General features: G+C 37.0%; 1 protein-coding gene across 10 annotated transcripts in view; it reads left to right on the top strand.

The window, feature by feature from the left end:
• Positions 1–17,736, top strand: part of LOC106721608 (sodium/potassium-transporting ATPase subunit alpha) — a 48,240-nt gene that overhangs the window by 20,776 nt on the left and 9,728 nt on the right. For 3 of the 10 annotated variants that reach the window (XM_014516577.2, XM_014516575.2, XM_014516576.2), the window contains exons 2-5: positions 15,867–15,947; positions 16,570–16,701; positions 16,881–17,051; positions 17,301–17,522. In XM_014516577.2, the coding sequence (XP_014372063.1) occupies positions 15,867–15,947; positions 16,570–16,701; positions 16,881–17,051; positions 17,301–17,522 (606 nt within the window). Of the gene's footprint in view, positions 1–11,836; positions 12,149–15,866; positions 15,948–16,569; positions 16,702–16,880; positions 17,052–17,300; positions 17,523–17,736 lie in introns of those variants that run through there. The other 7 variants (XM_014516584.2, XM_014516582.2, XM_014516583.2 and 4 more) reach the window with 4 other exon arrangements.

The raw sequence follows: 17,736 nt of genomic DNA on the forward strand, positions 1-17,736 counted from the left end.
GTATTGTGCAGGCTTTAATCACGACCGATTGTTTATGCGAGGAATTAAGGGCAATGGGTATATGTGTCGCAAAGTCAAGTGTCAATAAATCGCTCACTAGTGCTCTATTTGTATGCTGTGACGTCATTTGCCGTTGAACATGTGATTACTGTTTAGCTAAATGTTGTGCTCATTAGGGTAAAGTGATAGTACAAGACTTTTATTTTATTTTATCATTATAAATAAACTCAATTTATACTCCTTATGTTGACGTGTACGCTTCATACGCACACTTCGTTATATTCCAAAAAAACGCAGTTTCTGTAGCAATATAAAAAAATTTAAATAAACATTTTAATGATGTAGATTTGAACTATTTTCAATGAAATATTTCTAGTTAGGAATTGTAAAAGTTGTTAACTCCTGCCCCAAGTTCGATTTGTGAAAACCAAATTTAATATTGAAAGTTGAGTCGTTGAGAGTCGCTACGGTGGCTTATTTAATTTGCCACTTGACTGAGGCAAGATAACGATGTTATTCCTGCATTAAACCGTGTCAGGAAATTAGAATACGACTGAGATTTTCACGTTGCTTAAGAATTTTCCATTGGGTTAAAGCGTAAGGTGAAAACGTAGAAGATTTAATTTGAAAACTTTTCAATCCATAAAATAAAATAAAAATTGTATGCTACAGTTATGTTCTGAAAGGACTATCTTACTTCTTACTAATATTATAAATGCGAATGTTTACTTGGATGGATGAATGGATGTTTGATAGAAGATATCTCCAGAACGGCTTAACGTATGTAGGTAAAATTTGACAGATGTAGAACATAGTGTGGAAGAACACATAGGCTACTAATTAATGTTTTTTTTTAATTCCGCGCGGACGAAGTCGCGGGCGTCAACTAGTTACTAATAATAATACACTAGAGTGGAATATGACGTCGCCGCCCACTATATCAAATTACCCCACAAAATATGACTGTCTGTAAAAGCTCCGTTTCAATTAGGGCATTTCTGTATCTATCACTACAACAAGTTTTATGAAAATAGTTTCATTTTATTCATCATTATTTGGCTTTGTAGTGCTTATCGGAGGAGCAATCTCCAATTCCAACTCCTTGACTTTTTAGATTAGAAAAAAAATGTTTGTCGTTTTGTGATTTTAAATTCTATATTGTACTATTTTATTGAAGAGGGTTAAGGTGGATTGTCATGATGTTAACGAATGGTAGACCTGTTAAACACTACGGGCGTAGAGATTGGATTGGTCGCTTGACTAGGGTATTGGCTCTTTTTTTAAAGAACGAAACTGTACAGTCCGGACAAAAACTTCCTCTGAATAGCATCTATTCAAGATAAACGTCTCAAGAGTCTTTCTGTGAGCTTTATTAAGATAAATTTCGGTGGTTTAAATTACATTATTAATTTGAGTTCACAGCATTAATTACTTTCTATAATTCTTATGAAATTTGTGGTATTTTGCTTAAATGAAATACTGACAGCTATTCACTACTCTGTTTTATTTTTTAGCCATGTTACATAAATACAATGTAATCACCTAGGTACTCATTTGTCTTTATCTTCTTACATTTGACGTAATAAGATAAATTACGGAAGGTCGGATGTCCTGTCAGTTCATTCTATCCGAAACATCGCGTTACCTGTAACCTTAGATCCATTTTTATGACATAGTTAGTACATGGATAAAGAGACCAGTATTTACTGCCGGATGTAGGCGATACATAAGTGATTTTACTTTACGTAAGTTAGTCGTTTGAAAACATGTGTATTATTAACTTGAAATTATTACCATGTACACCATCAAATTTCTTTTAAGACCTTAGTGCACAGACTTAGTGCTAGTCAACTGAGGATTTTATCTTGGAAGGATTTGTTAAAATGATCTTTTTGAAAATACATTATACATTTACATTGAGATTGAAAATAAAAAGACCTTGCCAAGAATAAACAAATCAAAAGCTGCATTTCTATATAATAATTCAATATGCTTTTCATATTTTAATAAAATCCATATTTAGTACCAACGATTGCTGGTTACGCCGCTAGCCCCAACTCATTCGAAGCGGTTAGAGGCGGCAGTCGTCGGCGTAACGTCCAACTAAATCCAACTGTTTACAACATACTTACCCCAGATTTTTTTCTATTGATGTTTACAATCGAGCTATATACATCATGTAAATGTTGGAACGAATCTAGAACATTCCAAAGGTCAATCTTCGGATGAAAGATCATTCTCGAAAAATTTATATTTTGTATTACAGTCAAAATCTGTTATAACGACATCGAAGGGACTACTCATATTGAGTCGTAAAAACCGATAGTTGTAACAACCGGTGACAGGTATTAATAGGAAAGATATGTAATAACATTCAGCCAGGACCTTTGATTTTGGTCAATTTAACCGGTATGTTGTTCTAAACGATGTCGCTATAAACGGTTTTGACTGTATATTGATAAAAATTGATTTTCGTAATGCTGTATGTATGTCGGAACTCATTGAACCATATGTGGGTAACAATAAAACTATACACTATTGTCTAAGTTATTATTTTACGATTTAAAAATAGAAAGAATAATTTAAAAAAAGATATATGAGAAATGCTACAATATAAAATAAACAACAGAACAATTTAGTGAAATATTTCTAACCGTACTAGGATTGGAAGTAGGGTAGGATTTTAATCAAGCTATTTATGAGTAGGAATAACAAATGTGTTAGAATGGACCCGCTAAAGCCGTTGCTATTTACGCACATGTCCACTATTGTTTTCTCGTGACTTTCCACCCGCACTATGCATACATAGACGTGTTTGTATTTGTGAATAAAATCATTTGCTAGAAGGACGTAATGGATACTATCAGGAAGTAATCTCCACGAAGTGTTATAAATAATTATATCTTAAATCAACAGAGATGTAATAATATAAATAGTTCATGATTGAGGTTGTAATAAAATGAACATTGCATTTGACAAAACTTACATCACTTCTTGTCTTAAATGAACTTAAAATTTTAAATTAAAACTTAAAAAAATATAATGTAGGTAAATAGATTTTAACACAATATAACGTGTTTGTTTTGTACTTCAATCTAAATTTAATAATGCGGTGTCGATAATATATCGTTATTTCAGCGTATCCGTAACTTTGATCTATCATAAAATTATCTGAACTCCGACCTTTAAGAGCCGACTTCTATTTCGCGGTAAATGTAAGGGACGAGTACCAACCTTGAGACACATACGATAACGCTTACAGATAGCTACGTTAAAAGAAATGTTCTTGAAAGTTTATAGATACTTCTATATTTATAAACGAAATGCGGTCGTAGCCTAAAGGCCTTCGCAGTATTTTATCTATTTTCAGCTAATATAAAGCCGAAATGTATTTACATAAATGATTACAGAGAATTGAATTGAATGATAATTTATGTTAGCATTTTGAGCTTTGTGTTACATTAGGCAAAAGTTGGAAGATTCAACTTCCCTACTGAGACTTCTCTTCAAAGTGTCTTCGCAGGGATTTGGAACATATATAAACTCTCTAAGGGGATCTTAAACAAGTAAAAGAAATACAACCAAGATTAAAGGAACTTTGATACAAAATTTCAATTATGTTCGTCAAACAAAATTAGATAAATATTTTACTGAGCCGCGAAATGTAAATAAGCAAACACAAAGCTTCTGAGCCGCTAAGGAATTAAAACGAATTACAAGACCCTTTTTCAATTATAAACTGGATACTTTCCAAATTGGTCTGTTTGAGCAAGGTATTGGATATAAAAATAATTCCGAGAGACAATTCAACAACGACCTCTTTTCGCAGGTACCTGTTCCAGATTTATGTATGGCCCCCAGCTTTTCGGCAAGCTTATTTTCAACTGAATATAGTTCTACCTTTTTTTGCTCTTTTGTACTGACGTTTTTACGGTTTATTTAAAGCCGTGCATCAAAATTTCGGCTGAAATTTTTAGTAATGCTAAAATATGTTGTGAAAACATTTCGTTTTTCTGAACATTGTTTTATCAAAACACATATGGAATTCTTTATGTTGAAAAGCAGATGCCCTAATTAAAAGATTTCGAATACGAGTAAAACGTATGGAAATTAAGAATTGAAGACATTTGAATTGCCTTTCACGTTGTTACTTTTACTTTTACTTTACTTCCAAATCAAAGATTATAATTGCTTGTGTGGTTGCCTATTTTTATTTTAAGTAAATTGTTTCTGATATTTAAATAAAAAAATAATCGATTACTCTCGACGTACGTAAATTCGTTACACATGTATATATAGGTGTGTGTATAATTTATGTTTGAACGGCACGTGCAAATTGGCACGAGATTTTTTTTTTTAGACAGTTTGTGTTTGTAACAATAGTTGTTGATTGTTGTATCACTCGTATACAAGGACCTTTTTTTTTTTTTTTTTTTTTTAAAGTCTGGAAATGCATTTACGCACCCCTACGCCGGGCTGTGCAATGGCGTAGGGAGTGTGGGACTCGCCGGCCGCAGAAGGCGACCGGAATACCCACTAAAACCAGACTGCCCTCTGACGCGTTACGGCGGGGCCACGGGAAACGCGTTAGCTTACTTCCGTGACCCCGCCTGCGTTTGGCCCCAAGGGGCCCTCAATTTTGAGGCGTGGGGAGAAGGGCAGCAGCAAATTGCCGCCTCCTTCTCCCCACTCTTCTGCGCCGGAGCGGGGGCGCTAGGGGATCCCCTTCGCGCTCCCGCTCCCTCTCCTCCTTCTGCGATATGACAGTTTCGCAGAAGGAGGAGACCGCGTTCCAAGACCTCTCACTTCCCAACATGGCGCGCACGACGCCGGGAAGTGAGAGGTCGCCGCCTATCGCCGCCACCAGGGTGCGGCGCTCTTCTGTCCAAGCGCAGCACACTTCAAGTGTGTGCTGCGCCGTATCCTCATCGGCGCCGCACCCGTGGCAGCGCATCGTCTCTTCCCTTCCGATCCGACACAGGTACCGTCCGAAACAGCCATGTCCGGACAGCACCTGTGTCAGTCGGAAGGTAAGGGAGCCGTGGCTCCTCCCACACCACTCCGGGAGCTGTGGGCGTATGGCCTCTATGGTGCGCACGCCATATTGGGCGTGCGCTAGGCCACTCGCCCAGAGCTCCACGGTCGTCTTTCTCCTCGCCTCCCGGGCGCGGGAGAGCTCCTCTGGAGCCGGGGCTTCGCCCCGAGCTCTTTGTGTTGCCCGCGCCCAGTAGGCTTCGGCCAGCACGCCCGCCTCTATCGTATACAAGGACCTGTCTCTTTTGAAAGATAATGAAAGGGATGACAATATTGTTGTAATGCAGGTGTTACGACAGTGGGGTTTCACGGTAAGGCACATTACACATGTTAGTTGTAGTTAGATTGATCTGAATACATTGTAACATTTCTTGTCGGTCGTTCACTTTTGAATTATTTCTGTATTATACGCCATTTGTAATAATCACAACACATCAGGTTTAAGTATACAACTAACTATGCACTCATTTTTTTTAATTTATGATCATGTAGTACTTGTTGTAACTTTTGGGCTTTCTTGTTGATGTGAGTATTGTATGATGAAATATTTATCGTTTTGAATTTATGAACGGATTTTGAATAAAGTTTGTAATCCGTAACAAGTTCTTCTTTTAAAAATCTTTCACAGTTGCACATAACATAAAGTAGGGGGGTACCGTGTCTGGTTTCACATGTTACGATGTGTATGCTTTATAATTTCAATATGCTTAGATATTTTATAGGCACGTTTTGGCAACGATAGTTGAACGTTTCGCGTCACCTTATACGTTTAGCTTCTATTTCAACGCTCCGGGTTATTTCTGCTATAGACTGTAATACCTAAGAGTATTGCGGTCTAGGTTTTATAACCAACAATAGATGATTTACTACGCTTCTAACTGTGTTTACTAAAAATATACAACGTCTACGATGTAGCACAAATGTTTGAATGGTGTACTACGAATCTCAATCTAAATGCGATGAGTTTGTAACATGAAGTTACCGTTTTTTTTTTTTGGGATGTATAAAGAATACCAGTATTATTTCCTTGTGGGGCCGCTTGAACATAAAGTTGTTAATTTTATCTTTTCATCGAGAATGACAAGGACGATATGTTCATGTACTGGAATATCAGTTGCGGAAACCCTGTAAAAAGAAAGCGCACATGCGTACGAAAATGTAGTACGCTATTTTTAAATTCGATTTTCAAATTTTTAAATTCGATTGCAAAAAACGATAGCTTTATTTTATGTAATAAAACTGTGTTTTTGCTGGATGTAAAGTTTTTGTCATATCTTTCGAAAAAAAAAAAATTATGACAAGATTTTTCTGTGAATAATATTTCCAGTAAAATGTATAAAGGTATGTGAATAATATATTCAATTATTCTCTATCCAGAAACTTTCCCATTGGGCTCCTGCTCAGTACAAAGTTATCCAAACTGGGTCCAGTTTGAATGCAAATATAGCGTATTCTGTGAGGAACTTTTCTAACAATTCCCCGTCTCGTAAATATGAATGAACTATGTATGAAAAACAAAATACTTTTTCATGTTTAAATTGAAGTCAGAAAAAATGTATTCTAATATATGGGAAAATTCAAATATGGTATCGTTTTATGTGTACAAATATAGTAAATATTTCTTTTAACAATACATAATTGATTACTAAGTTATATATTGCTTTTAAAACTTCTTCGCTTTCTCGGGTAATAAATAACCAATAAACAATAAAATAAAAAAATTCTATACGTGAAAAAAAATGTTTTCTTTTTCTTATGAGGCAACACTAAGTCCAGGGTACTCCTTCACTCCAGTCTTAAGATTCTCTAGAAATCGTCTTTGTTGTTTATTTGTACAGTAATGTAGGTCATTATTGTCGTTTTTGCTTATACAGATGTACAGTTAAAAATTTATGCGTGAAATGATAATATAATTATTATAAAAAGATGTGATTTTTAATTATCAGTACCTTAAAAAATGTTTCTAATTTAAAATTGAACATTGTAATGATCTAGTAACGTCGAAGAAAATTAGCGACAAATGACCAGTTTGTCTAAGGTGAAAAAAAGACAAAATATACTTGGTACTTACAGAGTACCTAGTGACGAATTGTACAAAACACCTAGATACGTGACGTAATCACTCCTTTCGCTCGCGGACCCAATTTAGTCCGATATAAGGGTCGGCTGTTTAGCAGTCTGAACCCGACCGCCTCATAATATTTATTTTCTCACTTGAGGGCCCTTCGTACGGTAAGCTTAATTGTGGGCCCCATTATACTTTTTAATATCGCCAGTTTGAGTATTTTTTCAGCGAGATTTATTCCAATTGATACTTACGAAAGTTACTACTACACCTATTATTTCAGTAAGCTTACCTCAAACATTTTAGACGTTATCAAAAAAAAACTGCGAAAAAGTTCGTCTACTGCGTTCAGTCCATACTGGCAAAGCATTTTGAAAGGAATAGTCGCTGAAGTAAAGGTTTTAAGAATTAATATCTGTTCTCTTAAAACTGCTGTTTATTAAATTGGCTTCTAGTAATTCCTAATTTTCAATATACAGCAGTGGAAATGATTACAGCAAGAGGCATGTTTTGCTCTGTATTGCGTAACTGTGATATCATTAGGTAACAATCAGACAATGGGCATCGTCCCAAACCGTCTGTGCCGTTTCTATTTCAAAACGGCTTACACATGTTTCTCTTAGACGTTCTTATAATGCAGGGTAGGTCCCGATACATGTCAATAATTCTTTATTCTTGGTCACAAAATATTTAATAGAGATGGGGCAGTGCGCTAGACATGTTAGGTAACAAGGCGGGCGGCGCGGCGCGGCGACGGTGGAGCATAGAACGGCGCGCGCCGGCAGCGCTATCGATCGCGGGGAATGACGCCCAGGGTGACCCAAATAGAGGCTCCGTACACCCCCATCCCATCCCCGACCCGACAGCACCCCCTGCCAACCCCCACCGCACAGAGTTCGCTACGACGAATTTTCATATCAGTCGATCCTTTATAGAAATGTTGCTCCATCTTTTGTACTAATGACTTATATAATACAACACTGACGACTACGTTCTATTATCATACCCAACCTCGTGAAACATCGGCCTTACGTATCTCATAGGGGTGGTGAACTTTGACATCTGATCGGAAAGTTTTGTCGCCACTCCTTGCTTTTACCGACGCCATGTTGAGAATTTGAAGTGAGTTATTCACAGTCTTGACGTAAATTAGTCGTTACAAAAAAATTGAAAACGACGTCGAAAATTGCGCGCCTAAATCTCTAATTAAATTTACGCCTACTTTAGAAAACAGAGAAAAAAACGTAGGTTGTGGTGGACCTATTGATTCGATCTAGAAAGTTGATGACGTGTAATTTGGGGATTTCAGATCTGGTTACCTAATGACACATATAGAAGATCGATATATCGAATAATACTGAAATTATATTAATACGGTCTGTTAATACTGGCATACTAACACCATTAGATATGATTTTTTTTGTTTCCGAAACAATTAAAATTTAAAGCTTTTGTTTTTCGAAAGGAGCTGTTTGCAATTTCGATAACATAATGTTGGCATTAGTTTCTGTTTGTTCGCGACTTGAGCACGGACTCAAACTGTGGAGGGTCTGGATTGGAATGACGCCTCTCTGTTTTCAGGTCATGTCCCGAATGACACTCGTAATGCCCTCCGGCCCCACTAGGTCAGGAAAGTTGTCCGTGAGGTAAAGTGGACAAAATGTTTGCATAAAATGACAAAATTGTTACATTTCAGCAAATATGACGAACAGTGTCCTTAAAATTCAGAAATTCATCTTGCCTAAAGTCATTCGTTTAAGGATACTTCGAATAACATGTTAAAATAACAATTACGTTTTCTTTCATAAATCGTGTGAAAGATTTTTGTTAAAGATATGAAAAACTTTTTTTGTTACTTTAAATCGAGTATAGCATTTTAAACTGAGTGCGAGTTGGTTTTTAAAGTAGGGTAATATGGTTGGCGGCGTAGTTACTGACCTATGCGCCAGGGAAACACCCAGTCTCGGTGCATGCGTACTCTATAGTTTTCCTCCCCCGCTGACATATTGCAATGATATCGATTGCCATATTTCCCTGGGACTTGTAGCAATTTGTTATTAAATTATTTATGCGGTTAAATTAAACATCTTTTGTATAATCTTCATAAACATTTTCATTTACTTTCCTTAATAATGTTTATTTATTATTAAAAACTTAATCTAGTTTGATGCTTTTAATCTTCTGAACTTTTTACATCCACATTCACTATTTAGTTAGTAATCTATATTTGCATTTTTTTTATCGTAATTTCTTAAACTTACTTTAAGTTACATAATTTTTATAAATTAAGTTACAGATAATGATGCCACAGTAATAACATGGCTGATTTTTGGATTAATACTAAGTAGTTTTTTGTCATTACCCATATCGTTTAAAGGCCTATATTTCATTTATGCGGTGATCCATGCAATTTTTGGCAGTATTTACTTTCATATCTGATCATCTTGATTATACAACGTAGAGGCTAACGTATTTCGCATTTTATTTAAATGTAGGAAAGATTATTAAGTAAAATAACAATTTTTAAAAGAAGAAAAAAATACGTTCCATGTCACTATGATTTTCGTTTATAAATGATCTCACCAGCTGAGCGGTACTGGACTTGTTAATAAATTAATCAGGAAAATTTTAAAACTCCCAGAAATATATTTTGTCACGGTTCTTGCTAATTGCTTTACTTTTATGTTGAAAGAGTTAACTTTCCTTAAGCAAAAAAGAATTTCATAAATCGCGCCATGTTACCAACTCGTTTATTATAAAGTCGAGACTCCAGTGATAAATCAAGCGATACAATAGCTGAGAAAAATACCCGCGTGTCGAGGAGCGGCAACCGAATGAAAAATAAACGTTCGTTTTACGAAGCTCGGCTTACGTTGCAAATTGAAAAGTATGCACCTTTGAGTTTTATTGCGTTCTGAAACCCTCGGGGCGTGTCAAAGGAAATTGCGAAGCAAATGTCGCTTCTCTGTCTACACTACACCTTTGCAATTATGTATATATTTATGAATTTATTGTAGTTTCAGAAACTTAAGAAAACTGGAAATAGCTCTATCAAGGAAAATTAAAGTTTTTTTTAATGTAACTGAATTTATTATTTCACACTGTTCCCGGTTGTTATAATTATTTAAATTATGCTCTACTCTATAAATGAACTCTCGAGTAGTTACGTTGTGTTGGTATAAGCAGCCACTGTGATTTAATAGAAGCATGGTGGATGGCGCCGAGTGCCGGAAATTAATATCTAGCAGTTTGAGCTCGGTCTTTCGGAAATTCCGCTTCGTCCAACGCCCGTAAATTATGTCGTGTAACATTCTAACGATTACCTAATTTGTTTAAAGTAAGTAATAAACCACGCGATCTTGATTTACTTGGATTGTGTTTTGTTTTTGCTAATGAAAAAAAAAAGGTTAGTGTTAGGTAGCGGTCGCAGCTTTCCAGGATATGTTTTAATTTACAGTTTTCAAGTCATAAAGTTAAAAAGAAAACACTTTTTACAGCTAAAAGAAGTAATGGTTTTTTTGCCAGTAGTATATTTTATATATAATACTCGTATCTGATGGTTGGTGTGTGTCGTTTATTTCAATGATGCACTAAATTGTATTGAGCCATTACTCGTGAACTGCCTAATGAACGGCATACATCGACGGTAATTAACTTTATCGATTTTATAAAAATAGATTGGAACGCAGTGTAGCCAGTGCTCTGTAATAAACTTGTGATTATCATTCGGAGCGCCTATTTAAAATGACTTGTAGAATATATGAATCTTACAAATATTATAATGCGAAGGTTTAGATGCATGGATCGCTGTTTGCTCAACGGATCTTCATGAAATTTGGCACAGATGTAGAACATAGTCTGGAAGAACACATAGGCTTCTTTAAGTTTTTTTTATAAATTCCGCGCGGACAGAGTCGCAGGCGAATGCTAGTATGTAATATACTAATATGCTCTTGTTAATATTGATCATTATAATTAGTTAGACTTGCTTACTTGTTATGTAACACAAGATAAAAAAGTAATTTTCTGATAAATTATTTCTTTTTTCATTGTTTCTTTTTATGCATACCTACTTATATTTGATAGCCATTGAAACATTCAGCAATTTTCGCTTACACTTTTAGTACCTCTCCCAATACTGTAATAGAATTACCAATGAAATTGATACGAAATGTATTCACTTAACATAAAATCTTTACGTAGTGTTTGTATAGCTGAACTGAAACTGAATCTAATATTAACTTAAGCAACAGTAGCAATTTTAGCTTCAAACAGAAATCTAATGTATATTTTATGATAATGCCTCGATTACAGTGAGCAGGTAAACGCATTATGCCCGTTTGCTAACGTCTGCAGATAAACAGTACAATAATAGGGCAGGGCGCGCCGCTGATATGGCCTTCCGCTCATAAAGGACATATTTCTGATGAAAATTATACTCGAAGCAAAGGGAGTTTTTACATGTGTATATCTACAACGTATAAAATAAAAGTCGCGTTAAAGAATAGGTTTAATAATGTCAAGTAACTTGAAATTCGCCAATCGTTTAGTAGATACCATCTTGTGTTAGGCAGTTTGCGATAGCTGGCTCTCGCCCTGGTGGTTGTGGAAGGTTGCGCGCGGCGCAAAAGGAATGCGCAGGGCGGGCGGGCAGAGGGCGCTGGCGCGGCTGCGCGCGTCGCGGGTGGCGGCGCTGGCGTCGTGACGCAGTGTGACGTCAGCGAACCGTCGGCTCGATACGCTCAGGCCCCTTCGTCAGTCGCCGCCCGGAGCAGGCCGCCGAACGTCGCGCCCTAAACACCCGTGCTATCTTACACCGGGTTCGAGTTCCGTACCACGATGACATAGTCTCGGTGCCGTGCGACGAGACGACGTGAAAGCGCACACCTCTTAAGTTTTTCCATCGGAAGAAGGAAGTCGTAAAGTCCCCCCCGTTGTTGCAGAACTAGCATCAGTCCATCCCGCACCGTCGACCAACGTACACGACTCGGAGAGGCGACTCGCTCTTTTTATCCGCCTTTTCTATAAAGACTTAAGAAAATGGGCGAGGTGAGTGCAAGTGTTGCTTAAGTAGTGCTTGTATGCCTTTGTAGCGAAACGGCTGCAGCAACCCAGTGAGTCCGTGGTGTACGTGCATGCTGACAGTGAGTGAAAACCGGACCCGCGAACCTCTGCCGCTGCGGCACTCGCTGTCGCTGCCGGACACAGTGCTTGCGAACCTGAAGCATGGTCATTGTGATTGCCTCGTAGCTGTCCAATTGCACGATTTCCTTTGTTCTCTTACTCCATGATACTCATACTAGCACGAATCATTATTTTCCATTACGATCCATATCATTTATTTGAGCAAAGCGATTATGGGCGTAGCTGTAATAGCTTTAGTTTAATTGTTATACGTTTGAGAAAAATTTGAAAAAGGCTTTTCGGCAGACGGCGCCGACCTGGTTGCGTAACTGTCCGTATCGATCTTGCGGCGAGAGGGACAATCCGATGTATGGCCCTCTCATACAACCTTAACTGTTCCTTCTTAGTATTGAATACAATTTGAAAAGCCTTGAAGTTTTAAACTACTAGTTTTCTACAATAATTTTCAACAGATAACCTCATCAATAGTAAATACTTGTAATTTATAAGTATTCATCTCAGTATTTTCCAAGAGTTTCAGTTTCAGATTAAATAATAAGCCATTAAAAAATAAATTACCATGATTTCAAAATTATAATCGAGTAGTCGAAATGGGTTTCAGTTTTGATTTCGTGGGGCATTTGCGTCGGTGATACAAATAGGTCAGATGAGGTGGGGTGTCGCGGCCGCAAGGTGTCCCGAAGGAAGCGCTAACGGGTCGCGGCTAGCGGGAGCGTCGCCGTGCCTCGCCCGAGAACTATAAGAGTACCGAAGGTTTATTAGAAAATTGCCTCGTCATTATGTCATTTAAATCGCATAGAGTGCCGTCGCTCTATTGGAGTATTTCCTTTATCCTTTATGACGATAGCGCACACGCACCAATTATGTTGCTAGACGCGGCTTTAAAGATCCTTGGGCAGTTTCCTAATATTATTTCTCCGAAAATTTTCAATTACCCAACTAGTATTTTCAACATTTTCAATTTCATATTAAAATTGTTAGTTTTTATTCGACATTGCCATTATCTGGAGCGAGATTTTACAAAGGCTTGATGGTTATGTTCAAAAAGTGTTTAGTTTCTTGAAACAAGAAATCTCGACAATACGATAACTTTTAATTTCTAAGATTTCTAATTTCAAGAATTACTGGTAGTAAAATAAAAGATATAAAAATATGTGTTTCAATTCAGTGTTTGAAAATGCACCAATCTTTTTTTGCATGTTAATCGAAAAAGGCCATAAAGTATTATTAATACTGATGAAGTGATGCTTATTTTACTTTAATTTGATTAATTTAATTGTTGAAAATGTCAAATTTAGTACGAATGATTTTTATTACTCATGATTATTAAGTTTATCGCGTAATTTACGGTAATTATTACCAATTATCCACATTTATTATCCAATATAAAAAACAATAATAGTTTTGTGTTTTCTCACAACCTCTTATCAACCAGTTCAATACACTCAAAAAAAAATTGTGTAAAATTCTAGAAAGAAAAATTTCATTGGCATTGCTTTGGATCAGTTAAATCACAACAAAGCATTGCTGTTACATAATGAAAAAATAAAAGACATTCATTCTTTGTAACATACCTCAATGTGAAGCCAATTAGGACAAGAGAGTCGCCGGGTAGCAATAACAAACACACGTGAGATTTCACTTCAGATTTTGGCACAGCTTTAGTTCTACCTCATCTCAGTGACGTCATCTGTTCGTCGGACAAAAATAATTGTCTCATTCACGACCACTACTATAGTAACGATAAATTTTCGGTATAAAGCGGTATAGTGACCGTGGCAATGAATCTTCGAACGCCGACACATATGCAAACGACTTGAGTATTTCAATTGGCATTATGTAGATTTCGAAGATTTTAGCGGCTCTATTATTCTTATTTTGCAATGGTAATACGATTCTAATTATTATATATTCGAGAAACAGAACGTTAGTTGGAGGTAGAAAGCCTAACCCTTATTGTACTCATTTCGAAATCCCTTTATGCGAGCCACACTGGGCGTTGCTTTATATGAGAACTTTTCTCATTCAGGCCGGTTTCGATTCTCCAACATTTATTCCGGTTTAACCTTTGGAGAGATTACAGAATGCGGTCGACGGGCCCCGGGGTGGCAACCTTGCCGTTTAGCTATTTATGTCGAGGGTAGCTCGGGGGTTGGGCCGCACTGCGCACGCGTGCTCCGGGTCGCTTATGTAACTCGGTCGAGCACGCAGCGCCCTCTATTCACCGCTCGCCTTCGCCGCTCGTGTGAAGCACCCTTTTCATTTGATGAATATTTCATTCCTTTATCTGTTTGCACCTCTCATAATTTCTGCCTGAATATGATTGGTGTCACGTTGACCCAGAATGGATAATTAAATGCGCTCAAGGGCCTTTTATTAAAGTGCGGTGGTTAAATTTGATGGAATTTGCGCATCCTACACCGCTCGGATCGGCTGTAACCTTCATGGGAATTCAGGGCGCGGTTTTAATGAGGTCCGCCATGGAAACATTCATCAATTATCAAGGGCGACCGGCGGTCCGCTGTTTACAGCACCGCGGACGCATTTAGCCGCAGTGACATTACCGTCGCGGTGCGAACAATCACATCGCTATTGTGCTAACATGTGATCGCGATCGCGAATCTCATATGCAAGGCAAATTCAAACTAATTGTAACTAGAATTAACAACAAACAAAAAACAACAGTGGACTGTTAGTATTTCCTAGAGTCCATCTGATAATAAATATATACATTTAACGTTAAAAAAAACGAATACAGGAGTAACTAGATAAAATGGTATGTTATTTCATATGTAGTTATCATTTAATAATATTAGAGTATGCACAAAAAAATATATCATTTTCAGCTCTATCATTTTTGCCTTCATAGTAACATTTGTAAATCTGAATGAGTTATAAATAGTACAAAATATATGATTGAAACTTGCGCAAATCTTCCCACTCAATTGCATACGACTGATGTTAGTGCAATTAAATAGTGACGTAGTGACCATGGGAGAATAATGTGACGATACATTTCCTCTACTGCGGCTAGATTCACACGCAACTAGTTCAGAGCAATTGAGCGTCATTGAGCGGCTGGGCCCAGGACCTCGCTACTCAAGGTCACGCCCCCGTTGCCGTCTGCACAATGCCCGCCCGACCATTGTATCACTGTACTATGCTTTACACAATATACCTCATAAAATACACATATTAGATCTTTAGGTCAAACAATATGTTATTACTATGTCGAAAATGCTTATGTATGTTATTTATTCATTGCGTCATTGGATGTTTTTTTATTTGTACTGGCTAAGTTCAAACCATTTTCATGTTTAATATAAATATCGAAAATTCTCTGTATGAAATAATGTATTGCTCTAAATTATTACGTCATTAATCTGCATTATATTACAGAGAATATTTCGATTGTCTATGTTATTTTTTATTGACATCACGTGATTCTGAGTAATACAACACTAGCATTAGTTAATTTGAAAAATAAAATACAGAGTATTGAGAATAAGAGTCACGCGATGTCACTATTACCATTGTCACTGTTCACTTCATTTAGTGGAAGGCTGCATGGTCCGTAGGGGCCGCCTTGTAGAATGTGTCTAGCCCCTAGTTGTGTTTCCAGCATGGCCGCTCCGACTCATACCGTGTCGCCACCGTCGCACCCGTTAAGGACGATAATAGAACTGCAGACGGACAGTACAAGGTTTTTATTTACATCATTCGTTTATTTTCAATTCCACGATCGATATGAGACGTTCTATACAATGCTACTCGTTCATAGTTCTTCATATGATGTCAGTTTTGCAGTGCTATTAAGGCATATGCGCAAAATCCGACCTGGAATCGATTAGGGTGTCAGACGTAGCAGTGGCGCTGGCGTCGCGACTGCCCTCTGTTGACCTAGATTAAGTCTAGCTAAAGAAGCTTTCGGTTGCATTGGTATCAGTCGCTCGCCGGAGCTTCAGCGAGATGCCCGCCTCAGAGGTGAGTTTGTATACTTCAAGGAAAATGTGAGAAAATATTCGATTCTAATAGTCGGAAAATTCTAAAGTGAAATTTTGTTTTAAAACATTTAGTGTAAATTTTCAAGTTTTAATTTGGAGACTTTGTTTTTTACGTCTGCAATCTTATGTTTGAGTTGATGATGATAGCATTTTATAATCGTCTCTATCGTTTCGTATCATTGCATGCCTCATTCAATGCCTTGATCATTTTCAATAATTGTTCTTTAATTTTTTTTATAACTTTGTACTACATATAAAAGTGTTGGTTCATATTCATTTTGTATCTTATGTTAATGCGTGATTGTGCTTATATGTTGACAGACACGCCGGAAACCCCCCGCGAAAAAACGGAAACCAGGAGATTTAGACGACCTAAAACAGGAATTAGACATCGATTACCACAAAGTAACACCCGAAGAACTTTACCAAAGATTTCAAACACACCCTGAAAATGTAAGTTACTGTAAACTTGTACAAATTGTAATGTTTTCTATTCAACTGTACGTACAAAATTCTTAAGATGTAGGTACTTTACATTTTTGAAGACTTGTAATCTCTAGAACTTGACTTGTAGTCTGTTGAATTACTTCAACTATCTTTTTTCCTAGCCTAATACTTTTTTTCTACTGTAGGGTCTTAGCCATGCGAAAGCGAAAGAAAACTTGGAAAGGGACGGTCCAAACGCACTCACTCCACCCAAACAGACGCCCGAGTGGGTGAAGTTTTGTAAAAATCTGTTCGGCGGCTTTGCGTTACTACTGTGGATCGGTGCTATTCTATGCTTTATTGCATATGGAATTCAGGTCAGTATTCCTAATCATTTAATACTAGCCATCCAGCCTCATATAGACGGTATGATGTGGACACTTCAGCACTTAGCTGTCTTTGTGTCTTGTGCTTCTTAGATTTATTTGTGTCTTCAACAATCTTCTGCATTATTTAACCAATTATAAATACATAGTTAATTTTCGTCATAACAATGGAAAATACTTTATGTTCTTTAATAGTTTTTAATATACTTAATATGTATATTAACTTGTTATTTCTCGTAGGCGAGTACCGTTGAAGAACCCGCAGACGATAACTTGTACCTTGGCATCGTGTTGGCTGCTGTCGTCATTGTTACTGGCATATTCTCCTACTACCAAGAAAGCAAGTCCTCCAAGATCATGGAATCCTTCAAGAACATGGTGCCACAGTTCGCCACAGTCATCCGTGAAGGTGAAAAACTGACGCTCCGCGCTGAGGACCTGGTGCTTGGTGATATTGTTGAAGTAAGTGTATTTGATGTAGTCTTTCTTGCGTTAAAAAAACGTTCATATTCATTAATGAATAACAACTTTCCAAATGTAAAATTACTATTATGGTAATTTTTATATTAAAAAAATATTTTTCTCCGAAAAAAGTTTTTGAATAAAATTTAAAAAATGATTACTGTAAACACGACGTAGCATATAATATGAATTACACAACACAAATTTTAAATAT

This window comes from Papilio machaon, chromosome 17 (assembly GCF_912999745.1).
Source record: "Papilio machaon chromosome 17, ilPapMach1.1, whole genome shotgun sequence".
NCBI lineage: Eukaryota > Metazoa > Arthropoda > Insecta > Lepidoptera > Papilionidae > Papilio > Papilio machaon.